The following is a 16930-nucleotide window of genomic DNA, read 5'->3' on the forward strand; positions in this document are numbered from 1 at the left end:
GGCGGCTTCCGGTGTGAGTGACGAGTGGTGGCCGAAGCAGGGGGACATCAAGGGACGCTCAGGCGGGGACCATGGCGGACGGCGGCTCGGAGCGGGCTGATGGGCGCATCGTCAAGATGGAAGTGGACTACAGCGCCACGGTGGATCAGCGACTGCCCGAGTGCGAGAAGCTGGCCAAGGTGAGGGGAAGCCGGCTGGCTGTTGGCGGGCGCCAGGGGCTGAGTCACGGCGCCAAGCTTGGTTAGGCCTCAGGGGGCCTCCGGGCTGGAGCGCGCATCCCGCTGTTGTCTGTCCGGCCCTAGTTAGGCCTGCATAAGCAGGACATCCCAGGTCTTCCCGACCAGGGAGACCCCGCAGCCAGAGTACCGTAGTACTTACAGCTTCCCAGACCCTCCCCAGGACAGATGGTCACTGCATTCCCGTAGGAGTTGGGGCTCCAGTAGTATTTTTTGCCTTGTCGTGGATACCGTTTCACGTTTTCTTTAGTAGTTCCTCAGGGGTTAAGGCCGCTTCAGCATTCACGGTAGATCAGAGAGTTTAGTTCTGTTGTTCCTGCCGAATCAGTTTCTGTTGTTAAGTTGCGGACGGATCGTGGCTATGTGCTTGGCCTTTGGCCAGGAGAAGGGACAGGAAAGTGATAGTACGAAGGGGATTAATACAGGACCCCCGTCCTTAAGGAGTTCGTGTACACAACGAATTAGACAAGTCGTGCATGCTAGTGAGTGCCATACGAATATGAAAGTGTTACTGAAACACAGAAGGAAACTTCGTTCTTACTGGTGGTTTAAAGAAGGATTTTTCAGAGAAGCTGACGTTTATTTTAGGTCTTGAAGAATGAGTAATATTGGAATGGGGAGGAGTCTTCCTAGGAGCGGGAACTTCGCGAGTAAAGACAAATAGGCACAAAAGTACAGAATAACATGATTAGCGGAGGTCTTGAACTGTAGTTTAGCCCAACTGCTTATCTGCCATTAAATAGAAACTTTACTTGATCCAAGCATTTATCATGTCCCCACTGCTGTGTGTCAGGCAACTTTGTGTATATGTGTAAAGAAACCAAGGCTCAGAGTTGTCTGTCGATGGCTACAGTTAGTAATAGGTAGAACCAGGGATTTAAACCTAGGTTTGCCTGACTAGGGTTTGGATGGTTGTTGCATCAGTTCAGTTATGGGAGGTTGTTAAGGATTATGCTCAGGCCTCTTTAAATTCTTTGATCAGTCTAGCCACAGTCATTTATTGCAGTTCATCTGGGATGCATTCACTAATAGAGTTGTTTTTGTCTATTATGGAGCTTTCTATCTAAGTACATTAAAACAGAATAAATTCAGGGGCAGGAGGAGTGTCAAATAATACTTCACCTTTAGTTTTTAGAAAGAACCCTTTTTGCTTCTCTTATTCTCCCCCGCCCCCAAAATGTAGTGGGGCTTTAGAAAAATCAGGGATAGGAAAAGATGATGAAGTTGATAGACCTGCATTTCTTAGGTTGAGTACCCTAAGCAGAGTTCAGTTCAGTTCAGTCGCTCAGTCGTGTCCTACTCTTTGCAACCCCATGAATTGCAGCACTCCAGGCCTCTCTGTCCATCACTAACTCCCGGAGTCCACCCAAACCCATATCCATCGAGTCGGTTATGCCATCCAACCATCTCCTCCTCTGTCGTCCCCTTCTCCTTCCGCCCCGAATCCTACCCAGCATTAGGGTCTTTTCCAGTGAGTCAACCCTTCGCATTAGGTGGCCAAAGTATTGGAGTTTCAGCTTCAACATCAGACCTTCCAATGAACACCCAGGATTGATCTCTTTTAGGATGGATTGATTGGATCTCCTTGCAGTCCAAGGGACTCTCAAGAGTCTTCTCCAACACCACAGTTCAAAAGCATCAATTCTTCGGCGCTCAGCTTTCTTCACCGTCCAACTCTCACATCCATACATGACCACTGGAAAAACCATAGCCTTGACTAGACGGACTTTTGTCGGCAAAGTAATGTCTCTGCTTTTAAATATGCTATCTAGGTTGGCCATAACCTTCCTTCCAAGGAGTAAGCGTCTTTTAATTTCATGGTTGCAATCACCATCAGCAGTGATTTTGGAGCCCCAAAAAATAAAGTCTGACACTGTTTCCACTGTTTCCCCATCTATTTCCCATGAAGTGATGGGACCAGATGCCATGATCTTAGTTTTCTGAATGTTGAGCTTTAAGCCAACTTTTTCACTCTCCTCTTTCACCTTCATCAAGAGGCTCTTTAGTTCTTCTTCACTTTCTGCCATAAGAGTGGTGTCATCCGCATATCTGAGGTTATTGATATTTCTCCCGGCAATCTTGATTCCAGCTTGTGTTTCTTCCAGCTCAGCGTTTCTCATCATGTACTCTGCATATAAGTTAAATAAGCAGGGTGACAATATACAGCCTTGACGTACTCCTTTTCCTATTTGGAACCAGTCTGTTGTTCCATGTCCAGTTCTAACTGTTGCTTCCTGACCTGCATACAGGTTTCTCAAGAGACAGGTCAGATGGTCTGGTATTCCCATCTCTTTCAGAATTTTCCACAGTTTATTGTGATCCACACAGTCAAAGGCTTTGGCATAGTCAATAAAGCAGAAATAGATGTTTTTCTGGAACTCTCTTACTTTTTCGATGATCCAGCGGATGTTGGCAATTTGATCTCTGGTTCCTCTGCCTTTTCTAAAACCAGCTTGAACATCTGGAAGTTCACGGTTCACGTATTGCTGAAGCCTGGCTTGGAGAATTTTGAGCATTACACCTAAGCAGAAGGGAACCATAAATTCATCTCTGAGCTTTCTAGCTGCTAGTGTAAAGAAACATCACCAGTTACATAGAGGTTGGAAAACTCAAGACACCTCCAGAGCCGGGCAGATAATCGCTGACATTATTGAGTGCTTTCTGCAGTGCCAGGCACTCTTCTAAGTATTTGTTTACATGTATTAACTCATTTGATCCTCACCATAGCCCCCTGTGAGGTCCACATTATTATCATTCATATTTCACAGACAAGAAAACAGTCTAGGGGAAGTTAAGCCACATGCTCCAAAGTCATGCCGATAGTAAAGTGATGGATGCAGGATACAGACCCAGGCACACTGACTCGAGAGTTTCTGCTCCCACTGAGCTGCCCTGCCCAGTGAGCTAAGTGTAGTGAAAAGCTGAACTTCTGAGCACCTGCTCCAGGAAAGGGGGCAGGAACTCCGCACCTTAGGTTCAGCTTTGCCAATGGAGGGTGAAGGCCAAGCCTTGTCAACTCTTCTTATTTGCGGGAGTGACCAAGAATATGGGTTTTTGTATGAATTGTCTCAGTATTTAGAAACTGGACACTAAACTGTTTTGAAGCAGTACCTTTGAGTACTCAAAACTACTGTTTGAGGCAATACCACGTAGATCAAACAAAACATATGTTCAGTCCAGAGTCAGCCCCGGAACCACCTCGTTGGAATTAACAGGTTGGTAGTGTCCATAAAGAAGAAGCTAATTGCTTTAAAGGAGTACAGCTATTCCTAGAACTGAGATGAGGGTGAAAGAAAACCTTCCCCTTACCAGTCTCTTCTGATAGCCTACTGTGTGCAAGACCCAGTCAGTGCTAGACATTGTGGAGAGTATAGAGATGAGTGGATGAAACGCTTGCTCTCAAATTGGCTTATAGGCCAGTAAGAAAAAAATAATAATGTTGCTGCTACAGTTGTTTTAGTGGTCAATGTATGGCATTTATTTACAACATTGTGGTTATTTTCAAGGTAGTTGAATAGATTTCCAAACTCAAATGCCAACTGATTTTTTTTTAGGTATCAAGTTGATGGAAATGTTTGAAGCAGGGAATGTTGGGACCTGTTAAACTTACAAAATTAGAGCCATTTTGGTTTTTCTTTTAAGCCACTGTGCCTGTTGAACACAACAAGGTGTAGATGTGAATTTTCTTTGTAGGGAGGTGGGGCAGGGGAAGAGGGCTGGGGCATGGAGGGTAGAAGGTTTTTTTTAATACAGACCACAGTTTTCAACTTTTGGATTAGATAATTGTCTTAGTTTTTTTTAGGGTATGTGTCTCTATTTTGCTTTTTATTCATCATTTTATATTATTTTCTAAGCATTCTGCTAATCATGAAAAAATACTTAAAGCATTGAATTTCTACATTGGAATGCATGGAATATTTTAACATACATTCTTTAATATAACTTTATTTATTTATGTATTTTTTGGCTGTGCTGGGTCTTTGTAGCTGTGCGGGTTTTTCTTTTAGTTGCAGAGAGCAGCAGAGAGCAGCGGCTACTCTCTAGTTGCAGTGTGCTGACTTCTCATTGCAGTAGCTTCTCTTGTTGCCCAGCATGGGCTCTAGAGCCCATGGGCTTCAGTGGTTGCAGCTCCCGGACTCTGGAGCACAGGCTCAGTAGTAGTGGCTCATTGGCTTAGCTGTTCTGCGGCATGTGGGATCTTCCCAGTTCAGGGATCGAATCTGCTGCATTGGCAGATGGATTCTTTACCACAGAGCCACAAGGGAAGCCCTAGCATACATTCTTTTGTTTTTCGTTTTGAACCCATCAATAAAACTGAAGGGAGTTTTGTTATCTTCACTTCTGAGAAAACTAAGGTTCAGGTAGATTCAGCGGTTATCCAAGGTCTAGAGAAGAGTCAGGTTGAGCTGAGGTCTCCTGGCAACGGGTAATAGTGTTCTTTTTGGTATGTCCCATGGCTTCTTTAAGAGACTATCACTTCTGCGTTTAAGACATTTTATAAATATGACAATTTAAGATAAAAGATTGTGTGTGTAGAGGATAAGAATGTATCAGGTGAGAAAACCACATATAGCAGAAGCCTGCAAAAGTCCAACTGAAGTCTAAACCCAGGTGGTAAAATTGCCAAATCTAGGCCTTTTGTATCTCTTACAGTTGTGACCTAGTACAATTCTGTTTCTGTGTCCTAACACGCACCTAGCAAGTAACTGCTGCTGCTGCTGCTAAGTCGCTTCAGTCGTGTCCGACTCTCTGCGACCCCATGGACGGCAGCTCACCAGGCTCTGCCGTCCCTAGGATTCTCCAGGCAAGAATACTGGAGTGGGCTGCCATTTCCTTCTCCAGTGCATGAAAGGGAAAAGTGAAAGTGAAGTCGCTCAGTCGTGTCCGACTCTGTGCGACCCCATGGGATTTTCCAGGCAAGAGTACTGGAGTGGGGTGCCATTGCCTTCTCCGTAGCAAGTAACAACAGTAACTAATAATGTTAGCTGTTATGGTGCTGGTAACATACATATATTCGAACATACATATGGTATGTATGTTCCGGGCATACCTTCATAGGTATTGCTTTAATACTTACACCGACTCTCTGTGGTAGGAATTATTATTACGCTCATATCACTGAAGAGAAAATTGAGGGTCAGAGAGGGTAAGTGTCTTGCCTGAAGTAAGACAGTGGTAGATCTGGAATTTCGACTCAAGCAGGCTGGCTGCAGAGCCTGCCCGGGTTTTTTGTTTGTTTTTTGTTTTGTATTTTGGCCACTCAGGATCTTAGTTCCCCTGGATTGAACCCCTGTCCCCTGCAGTGGAAGCATGGAATCTTAACCACGGGACTGCCAGGGAAGTCCCTGCAGAGCCTGTTTTAAACATTACATTCTACTGCTTCTGTGATTGGTGTTTGAGGACCCTGTATCAGATGGTGAGATAATAAAAGTGAAACTAGTTTGTGATAATCGTTGTTGTTTCACTCTTGCATTCAGGACTTAAAAATTAGTCTGGGAGGGCCTTTTCTGAACTACGGAGATACAGTGTTTAACAGTTCTGATATGCAGAAGGTTTCCCTCCTACCTCGCCCCTGCTCCTGCTTTTAGATCACCATGTTTTTGACACATGGTTATTTAGGGACTACTTGCATTCTTAAATATATCCTTTGTTTCTCCCTCTTCTTAATGTCTTTTCATTTCTTTTGGTCACCTTGCAACTTCTTCTCATGGTTAATACTAAAAATAAAGAGGAGGTGAAATGTGAAACAGTTTACTTGATTGTCAATGGCTTGGAGAAAAGACCCCTTCAAGAAATAGGTCATTTGAAAGTATTGGATTGGCATTTCACTTCAGTTATTTGTGGTTATCATTTTATTAGCCTTTTCTCATTTAGGTTGTTTAAGGAGTCATTCTATGACTTCCCTGGTGGCTCAGACAGTAAAGCGTCTGCCTACAGTGTGGGAGAACCGGGTTCGATCCCTGGGTTGGGAAGATCCTCTGGAGAAGGAAATGGCAACCCACTCCAGTACTCTTGCCTGGAAAATCCCATGGACGGAGGAGCCTGGTAGGCTACAGTCCATGGGGTCCCAAAGAGTTGGACACTACTGAATGACTAAACTTAAACTTTAAACTTTAAGGAGTCATTAAAAAATCGGGGCATAGACTTGGATTACCGTGATACTGAATGGTTTGCCTTGGAAACAAACAGTAATCCAAGCCTATGCCCCGACCAGTAACGCTGAAGAAGCTGAAGTTGAATGGTTCTGTGAAGACCTACAAGACCTTTTAGAACTAACACCCAAAAAAGATGTCCTTTTCATTATAGGGGACTGGAAGGCAAAAGTAGGAAGTCAGGAAACACCTGGCGTAACAGGCAAATTTGTCCTTGGAGTACAGAATGAAGCAGGGCAAGGCTAATAGAGTTTTGCCAAGAGAACGCACTGGTCATAGCAAACACCCTCTTCCAACAACACAAGAGAAGACTCTACACATGGACATCACCAGATGGTCAACACCAAAATCAGATTGATTATATTCTTTGCAGCCAAAGATGGAGAAGCTCTATACAGTCAGCAAAAACAAGGCCAGGAGCAGACTGTGGCTCAGATCATGAACTCCTTATTGCCAAATTCAGACTTAAATTGAAGAAAGTGGGGAAAACCACTAGACCATTTAGGTATGGCCTAAATCAAATCCCTTATGATTATACAGTGGAAGTGACAAATAGATTTAAAGGACTAGATCTGATAGAGTGCCTGAGGAACTATGGACAGAGGTTCGTGACATTGTACAGGGGACAGGGATCAAGACCATCCTCATGGAAAAGAAATGCAAAAAAGCAAAATGGCTGTCTGAGGAGGCCTTACAAATAGCTGGGAAAAGAAGAGAAGCGAAAAGCAAAGGAGAAAAGGAAAGATATTCCCATCTGAATGCAGAGTTCCAAAGAATAGCAAGGAGAGATAAGAAAGCCTTCCTCAGCGATCAGTGCAAAGAAATAGAGGAAAACAACAGATTGGGAAAGACTAGAGATCTCTTCAAGAAAATTAGAGGTACCAAGGTAACATTTCATGCAAAGATGGGCTCGATAAAGGACAGAAATGGTATGGACCTAACAGAAGCAGAAGATATTAAGAAGAGGTGGCAAGAATACACAGAAGAACTGTACAAAAAAGATCTTCACGACCCAGATAATCACGATGGTGTGATCACTCACCTAGAGCCAGACATCCTGGAATGTGAAGTCAAGTGGGCCTTAGAAAGCATCACTACGAACAAAGCTAGTGGAGGTGATGGAATTCCAGTTGAGCTATTTCAAATCCTCAAAGATGATGCTGTGAAAGTGCTGCACTCAATATGCCAGCAAATCTGGGAAACTCAGCAGTGGCCACAGGACTGGAAAAGGTCAGTTTTCATTCCAATCCCAAAGAAAGGCAATGCCAAAGAATGTTCAAACTACCGCACAATTGCACTCATCTCACACGCTAGTAAAGTAATGCTCAAAATTCTCCAAGCCAGGCTTCAGCAATACGTGAACCGTGAACTTTCAGATGTTCAAGCTGGTTTTAGAAAAGGCAGAGGAACCAGAGATCAAATTGCCAACATCCGATGGAAAAAGCAAAAGAGTTCCAGAAAAACATCTATTTCTGCTTTATTGACTATGCCAAAGCCTCTGACTGTGTGGATCACAATAAACTGTGGAAAATTCTGAGAGATGGGAATACCATACCACCTGACCTGCCTCTTGAGAAACCTGTATGCAGGTCAGGAAGCAACAGTTAGAACTGGACATGGAACAACAGACTGGTTCCAAATAGGAAAAGGAGTACATCAAGGCTGTATATTGTCACCCTGCTTATTTAACTTATATGCAGAGTACATGATGAGAAACGCTGAGCTGGAAGAAACACAAGCTGGAATCAAGACTGCTGGGAGAAATATCAATAACCTCAGATATGCGGATGACACCACCCTTATGACAGAAAGTGAAGAAGAACTAAAGAGCCTCTTGATGAAAGTGAAAGAGGAGAGTGAAAAAGTTGGCTTAAAGCTCAACGTTCAGAAAACTAAGATCATGGCATCTGGTCCCATCACTTCATGGGAAATAGATGGGGAAACAGTGGAAACAGTGTCAGACTTTATTTTGGGAGGCTCCAAAATCACTGCTGATGGTGACTGCAGCCATGAAATTAAAAGACGCTTACTCCTTGGAAAGAAGGTTATGACCAACCTAGATAGCATATTTAAAAGCAGAGACATTACTTTGCCAACAAAGGTCTGTCTAGTCAAGGCTGCGGTTTTTCCAGTGGTCATGTATGGATGTGAGAGTTGGATGGTGAAGAAAGCTGAGTGCCAAAGAATTGATGCTTTTGAACTGTGGTGTTGGAGAAGACTCTTGAGAGTCCCTTGGACTGCAAGGAGATCCAACCAGTCCATCCTAAAGGAGATCAATCCTGGGTGTTCACTGGAAGGACTGATGTTGAAGCTGAAACTCCAATACTTTGGCCACCTCATGCGAAGAGTTGACTCATTGGAAAAGACCCTAATGCTGGGAAGGATTGGGGGCAGGAGGAGAAGGGGACAACAGAGGAGGAGATGGTTGGATGGCATCACCAACTCGATGGACATGGGTTTGGGTAAACTCCGGGAGTTGGTGATGGACAGGGAGGCCTGGCGTGCTGCGATTCACGGGGTCGCAAAGAGTCAGACACGACTGAGCGACTGAACTGAACTGAACTGAAAAGATCGGGTCATTTAGGAGTTAAAGGATACAAACATAGAATATACAGATCCCCAACATGTATTGATGTTGAACAAACTCCTTAGTCATTTACCTCACTGACAAGGATTATTTTAATGAGAAAAAGGAGTCATAAGAGTCACATATTCTAACAAGTTGGTTTTGGTAGCTCTAACCATCTTGTTCCTCTGAGTTGAAAGGCAGCATCGAGGAGGTAGGATTGCAAGGATGACATGTGAATAGACAGGAAAAGAAGGAGGAAGATGTTTAGCCATAGGATTGAACGTGGAAGATTGGGTGAAAAGTGGGATGGTTTGAGTATTGGGAGTTGCATTTAATGAAATTGATGACAGTGTCCCTCAGCACTAAATTGTCAGCTATATAATTTGTCACATTCTACTTACTGTAACAGTAAGAATCAGGAATTGGAAGCCAAGATCAAATGAATAGTTCAGGTCAGCGTCAGTTCATTCCACACATGCTGTGTGCAAGTTGGTGCAAGGGATACAGTCAAACAAGGGTATATGTGTCCAACTCTTTAAGACCCCTGGGACTGTAGCCTGCCAGGCTCCTCTGTCCATGGGATTTTCCAGACTGGAGTGGGTTACCATTTGCTTCTCCAGGGGATTTTCCCGACCCTGGGATTGAACCTGAGTTTCCCGTGTTTCCTGCATTGGCAGGCAAATTCTTTACCACTGAGCCTCCTGGGAAGCCCCAATCATAAAAGTGTTAGTCACTGAGTTGTGTCCGACTCTTTGCAACCCCATGGGTTGTAGCCCATCAGGCTCCTCTGTCCATGGAATTCTCCAGGCAAGAAGACTGGAATGGGTTGCCATTTCCTTCTCCAGGGGATCTTCCCAACCCAGGAATCAAACCCAGGTCTCCTGCTTTGCAGACAGGTTCTTTACTGTCTGAGCCACCAGGGAAGCCCCAATCAAACAAGGTCTAGCCCTAAAGGAACTTACAAAACTCTTTGGAGACATGCATATTAATAACTATGGCACAAGGTGTAAAGGGATGCACTAGCAAACCTACAGAAACACCATTATAAGTTTGGGCAGGTGCAGAGCACTGAGTTACAGTGGTGAACAGTATAGACATAGCCCCCCACTCTTCCTGAGTACATTCTAGTGAAATTAGAAAGATGGTGAACATTAAGTTGGAAAAGAGTTTGGGGTTATCGACTGAAAAAAATGCACAACCTTTAAGTTGAGAATTATGTCTTAATTTGGGGCATTACTGAGGACTGTCGCCCAGGAAGGCAGCCACTCAGATACCTCTGAGAGCCTGTTCCAAAAAGATAAGAGAAGAGCCAGAACGTATAGGAGTTTTGGCTGGGGAAAAAAAAAGAAAATCAAACATGTAGTCGAACATCAAATGATTATTGATAATCACAAAAACAGACAGCTCAAGTTAATGATTTTAGAGTTTTTCTCTGTAGGGGAAGATGCAGGAATCTGAGCTTATTGAAATCATTCTTTTGATATGTATCTTAACTATCTAGGGCCAGTATCCTTTAGTTCAGGTAGGCGCCAGTCTTTGTCCACAGAGTCATTGCAGACCGGAAAGTCAGTGGGCTGGAGTGTTAAGGGGGTGCTGGGTGACTATTGACTAGAGAGCAATATCCAAGAGTGCCCTTCTGAGAAGGTGACGGTGACATTTAATGTTCCATTGATACTGTAGACCCTAGCCCTAGAGTGGTGTGTGATTCCTTCCTATATATGGTACAATTCTTTAAAACCCGTATTTCTGAATTAAAATACCACATATAGAACTATAGTCTGTGGATCACAGCCATGTGACTAATAGTAATTACAAAAGCGACAAGAGGGTGCCCTTAGTAAACAATATTTTGCATTTTAGCTATTCTTGCACTACGTTTTGTTGCCAAATAGTAACCATTTCCCTATGGAAACTACAGTTGACCCTTAAACAACAGAGGTTTAGATTCTTTGATTTTTATGATTTATTAGCCTTTAGCTTTGGAGAATTTATTGCCCTGTTCTTTGTTCTTGTGCTCTGATGGACAGATGCATTTAGCCAGCATTTATTGTGTACAATAAATGTACATGAACCTGTACGGCTTTCAGAACTGGTGCTCCCCTTTGCATAGGAAACTTTGTTAAAATGTTAGTAATTGTATATGTTTCAGATTGAATTAATAAATTCATACAGTGGCTATACAGTACATTTTCTGTGATGCATGGAAAATTCATATGGAAAATATAGAAACAATATTTTGAAAAGTTTAAACATTATTTGTGCCCTTAATTCAGAAGTTGTTTAGTTTCTTTCATCAGTAAAAGAGTAGTACTCCGGCTTCCCTGGTGGCTTAGAGGTAAAGAATCCGCCTGCCAATGCAGGAGACGTGGTTTCCATCCCTGATCCAGGAAGATCCCACATTCCATAGAGCAACTAAGCCAGTGGACCACTCCCCTTGAGCCTCTGCTTTAGAGCCTAGGAACCACATGCCACAGCTACTGAAGTTCGAGCACTCTAGAGCCCGTGCTCCAAGACAAGAGAAGCCATTGCAGTGAGAAGCCTGCTCGCCACAACTAGAGAAAAGCCTGCATAGCAGCCAAGACCCAGCACAGCCAAGAAAAGAAAAAAAGGGGATAATACTCACAAATCATCTATGAACGTCATTAACGTAAAAATAAATTTCCTTTACAGTTAGAAAAGCAGTTTATAAATGCAACCCTCCTCATTACTTCTAGTTTATTCGGTGTTATTAATATCATTATCTTAAATAAATGCAGTCTTTGTGTTGTGGGTTGGTCTTGTTTTTATCAAAATGTGTGTTTCCTAATATGATGGCTTATTTTAGTCCTGGCGTATGATTATCTAGGTTTATAGTATTTGAATTTTGTTATTCCCATTTCATAATGTATGCCCCAAGGAGAATGTTTTGTTTTCATATGTGAGATAGAGGTGACCATCAGTTCATGACTTGGTATAGCATGCATGGGTAATCTCAGGTGGGCTTCATTTTCTTTAAGCACAGTTACTTTATTTCTAAAGTCATTGAAAAATTAAACCAGGGTTTCCTATCTTTTTACCACCAAATATCCTTTTTATTTCTCCTCAGAACTCCATGTTTTAAAATATTTTTGATGAATTTAAGGCACAGGTGGCTGCCAATTAAGAGTCTCTGTTCAGAACAAGATAAACAGGTATTACCACTCTGAAGTGATGAATTAGAATCCAAAACAAAGACTTGTTGTTTTTCTTGGGTGTTAAATCATTGTTTTACTGGATTCCATTTCTCCTAGGCATTTTGAAATGTTAAAAATAGCTTGTAGGCCCCAAGTTGGGAACCACTGACTTCTGGAATCCTCTAGAGAGGCAGGCAGTATCATGAAAAGGAGAAAAAAACACAACAGTTGTGCAGGTGGTCTCTTTCCTCTAAAATAGACTATTGATTTTGTCTTTACTGTTTCAGAAACGCCTCATGTTAGACTAAATTATTTGGCTTTGTGTTGGTGGTGGTGTTTTTATTGTTCATTTACCTTTTATTTTAGGAAGGAAGACTTCAAGAAGTCATTGAAACCCTTCTCTCTTTGGAAAAACAGACCCGAACTGTGAGTAGATTATAATGAAAACCTCAATTGCCATTAATTTCATTTGACATTGTTCCATTAACTAAGGTATTTTCATTCTCACAGGCTTCTGATATGGTGTCCACATCGCGTATCTTGGTTGCAATAGTGAAGATGTGCTATGAGGCTAAAGAATGGGATTTACTTAATGAAAATATTATGCTTTTGTCAAAAAGACGGAGTCAGTTAAAACAAGTGAGTTCAAGATTGGTCAAAAACATTCAAATTTGATTAAGGACTTTTAGAAAAAGAAAACCTTTCTATGACTCTATTTTAAATCTAGTAATGTTAAGTCAACATTACAACATTTAGAGAGTTTTAAAAAATTCTGTCCATATTCTCATGACAGCTGCTTTTATTTTTTTTCTTCTAGTCTTTATGTAGTTGGATATTTTTACAAAATTGCTTTGAGAGTGTTGATGCAGCTTTCTTCTATTTCCATGTAGCTCCTTCATAGTTGTTATTTTAAATGGCTGTGTTATAATCCATCAAGTTGATTAATTGTAATTTACTTAATCATGTCTTTTATTAGACATTTAGTATTTATCTTATTTTTGAGGCTAGATATTCTGTTTACTTTTCTGCTATCTTTAAATATGCTGAATATAACAACATTTTCCTGATGACAAGAGTCCTGATTATTATTCAGTGGTTATGCTGTGCCATTTAGAATCTAGATTAGGGGTTGGCAAACTATGGACCAAGGACCAAATTCTCCCTGCCACCTTTGTAAATAAGTTTTGGGGGCCAGAGCCACACCCATCTGTCATGTATCTGTGGAGTTACAAGACAGAGCAGAATTGTTGCTACAGAGACCCTTTGGCCCACAAAGTCTAAAATACTTACTGTGTAATTATATATAAAAATATACAGAAGAGGTTAGCTGACCCCTGATCTAGATCATAGACTGTTAGAGGTGGAAAAAATATAGTCCAGCCTGCTTGTATTACTTATCTGGGAACTGTGGGCAAGAGATGCTGGGCTTCTCAATGTCGCATTTTATTGGGGTGAGCATGGCTGGCTGTGGCTCCTTCTCTCCACCCAGATGATGGAACTGTTGTTTTATCTTCTGCTTCTGCCACTGACTCTTTTTCATGGCTTCGTTGCTATCACAGCTACTGTTAAATTGTGCTTTTCTCTTCCCTGCACCTTTAGTCTGTTGCCACTTCTTCCATGCTTTTCTTCTTGGCTGCAAGAAAACTAACTAGCCAGCCTTCTGGTAGACATCGCCAGACATGCCTCTCTCACCTGTCCTTTTGTGTGATCACCAGTTGTAAAGGGGGGTCAAGTCTTTGTGACTGAGGTTTTCCTATCCTTTATTGATTTGTTACTGAGTATTCAGTACTTCTTAGCTAAGGGAGTTTTTTTTTTTTGTATATAGGCATTTCAATATATAGTTTTTTGGGAGACCAGATTTGACCACAGCACTTCCATAAATAAAATATTTCCTTTTCCTGTGTGAGGAATGAATTTAACTTGTGAATGGATTTTATTATTTTAGGCTGTTGCAAAAATGGTTCAACAGTGCTGTACTTACGTTGAAGAAATCACAGATCTTCCCATCAAACTTAGATTAATTGATACTCTACGAATGGTTACAGAAGGAAAGGTGAGTTTTCTATTAGTATAACTCACAGTGAGATAAGTACTGTGTTACCTGTATTCAGAGATACTTATGTATTTAAACATTTTATTTAAGTATATATGTATGTATTTGTGACATGAAATACACAAAATGTGATCACCTTAATTTAACCCATATCTTTGTACATCTAGTGTCTTCCCACATGCCAGTGAATATAAATAGTGACAGTCTTAGTATATCCAGATTTTTCTAGAAATTAGTCATCTTATCCCAATTTTACATTTGCTAATATTAAACATAAGGTTATTTCTTCACATCACCTAGATCTGCTTGAGAAATCTTTGTTTGGTGTAGCAGAGGTTTCATAGAGTGTTGCAATGTGAGGTTAGTTTTCAAAATTTCACTCTTTTCAAAATTCATCTGTATTTTTTTTGATGCCTCCCCCACATCCCAACCCAGCCTGTATTTCTCTAAAAAGGGCAAGTATGAAATGGTGACTGTGGTAGATACATTTCTTTCTAGGTAGATTTTTGTGGTTTGAAGACAAAAACTTAGTTTTATATCTAACTTATTGCCTCTCTGACAGTTTAGTTCATTAAATGTTTATTGAGCACCTGGCTGTATTGTGCCAGGTCCAAAATGGGCAGGACACTATTTTTAACATCAAAAGAAGTCAGTCATAGAAACAGTTACTGTGCTTGGTCATGACAGTAGCAGAGTGTCCCTGCAGCATAGAGATGAGGACTGACTGGCTGAGGACCTCAGGAGGGCCTCAAAGAGTTGATGGTGGCTCACCTGGCTTTTTAAGAATGAATACTAATTCTGGGACTTCCGTGGCGTCCAGTGGTTAAGACTCCATGCTTCCACTGCGAGGGGCACAAGTTCAATCCCTTGTCGGGGAACTAAGATCATCCCACACGCTGTGAAGTGGCATCCAAAAAAGAATGATTACAAGTTCTACTGGGCCAGGATGTAGGTAGATGGGCATTTTAGATATAGGGGAAATTATCTGCAGAGATAGCACGTGAGAAATGCTTAATACATTTAGGAAACTGTAAGCATTTTGTTATCATTTGAGATAAGGTTTTGGGAGTGAGTGGGGAAGGGTTGCTGCAGAGAAAAGGCTATGCAGGTCAACAAGCACAAGCATGAAAATGAGTCCCCTCGACTCGGTTCGGCTATAGTTATATTTTTAATGCTTCATTTGTGGGAAATTATAAACTGAACATTACATATAGCTATGAAAAATGCTAGTAACTTTTAATAGTTTACAAGATCAGATATTTTTAGAGAAAGTAGCCTTGCATTTAAACAAATAAGAATGAGAGTATTGGTTGAATTACAGTTACTGGACTGCCTGTGCTCTTTGCAGAGTGTCATTTTTCAAATAATCAATTCTTTTCAAGGTGCTTTCTGTGGCACTGTCTTTGCTGTTTGGCCCTGTTATTTGTTAAGCACAGTGATTTCCTACTTAGGTTCTCAAATGGAAGCTGCAAAATATGGATAATGTTTTATAGAGATGTCTTCTTTAAAATTATGTGAGTGTGAAATGTAAAATGTTCATACGAGGAAGATAAGTGCATGCCAGCTGCAGAGAAATACCTTGTTTGATGATAGTTCAATTCTGCCTTTTCAATTTTAACATGTTTCTGTAGGAATTTGGATAATATGAATTTCTTGTATTTGTAGATTTATGTTGAAATTGAGCGTGCTCGGCTGACGAAAACATTAGCCACAATAAAAGAACAAAATGGTGACGTCAAAGAGGCAGCCTCCATTTTACAAGAGTTACAGGTAAGGAGCTGCATTTTAGGGTATGTAAAATTTTCTATTCAATCAGCAGTATTTTCTTATAATTGCTTTTTTGGGCACCTTATTGCTTTTTTCTGAACCACCAAGATTAAGAGTGAGTACTATGGCATGTAAAGTTATTCAAGCAGCTGGAAATTGTATAATTATGGTCCCAGCTACGTTTAACTGTTTAAAAAGTTTTGAAGAAAAGTAAGATCAACAAATTAGTCTTAACTTTATGCTATTATTTGAACATTTTAATTCTCTTTAGAACTTAAACCAGTGATTCATGTACATCTATCTATGACTTAGGAATTTACTGTTAATCATTGGCCTCATTGTTAATGAATATCTGATTGGTGGTCAGTTTCTAGGCTACTGAGTCAAAGGAGTTAAGTAACTATAGTCACTGTCCAGAAGTGGTTGAGTTTGGATTCACACTAATTCTGTTTAACTTCAAGTCGCCCACCCCCCACACACACCTTTTTTTTTTTTCTTCAATTAAAAGACTTTATTTTTTAAAGCAGTTTTAGGTTCACAGCAAAACTTAGTGGGAAATACCGAGATTCCCCATGTATCCACTGCCTCACACCACACACAACCTCCACTACTATCCGCATCTCAAGTCAGAGTGGTACCTTAGTGACAGTCATTGACCCTGCACTGATACATCGTTATCACCCAGAGTGCATAGTTTTACATTGGGGTTTACTCTTGGTGTTGTACACTCTGTAGATTTGACAAACATAATGACATGTCTCCACCATCGTATCGATAGTATCCTACAGAATAGTTTCACTGCTCGTGAAAACCCTCTGGCTCTGCCTGCTTATCCCTTCCTTTCCCTAACCCTTGGCAACCACCGATCTTTTTATTCTCTCCTTAGTTTTGTCTTCGAACTCTGTTTTCCAAGCAGGAGAATTATATGCCTCATGATTCATCATCCCTTGTGAAGTATTCATGCCCAAAAAATTAACCTCAATTATACAAAGGTTTAACTA

At 41.3% G+C, this 16930-nt stretch overlaps 1 protein-coding gene across 2 annotated transcripts in view; it reads left to right on the forward strand.

Annotated features, from left to right (window-relative positions):
• PSMD12 (proteasome 26S subunit, non-ATPase 12) overlaps positions 1–16930 on the forward strand; it is a 26631-nt gene continuing 9701 nt past the window's right edge. The window contains exons 1-5 of one of the 2 annotated variants that reach the window (XM_081576854.1): positions 1–179; positions 12476–12535; positions 12620–12748; positions 14055–14162; positions 15828–15932. In XM_081576854.1, coding sequence (XP_081432980.1) covers positions 72–179; positions 12476–12535; positions 12620–12748; positions 14055–14162; positions 15828–15932 — 510 coding nt within the window. In that variant the 5' untranslated portion in view covers positions 1–71. The remainder of the gene's footprint in view (positions 180–12475; positions 12536–12619; positions 12749–14054; positions 14163–15827; positions 15933–16930) is intronic. The other variant, XM_081576855.1, reaches the window with a different exon arrangement.

This window comes from Giraffa tippelskirchi, chromosome 3, assembly GCF_054371585.1.
Source record: "Giraffa tippelskirchi isolate mGirTip1 chromosome 3, T2T-mGirTip1v1.2.pri, whole genome shotgun sequence".
Lineage (NCBI taxonomy): Eukaryota > Metazoa > Chordata > Mammalia > Artiodactyla > Giraffidae > Giraffa > Giraffa tippelskirchi.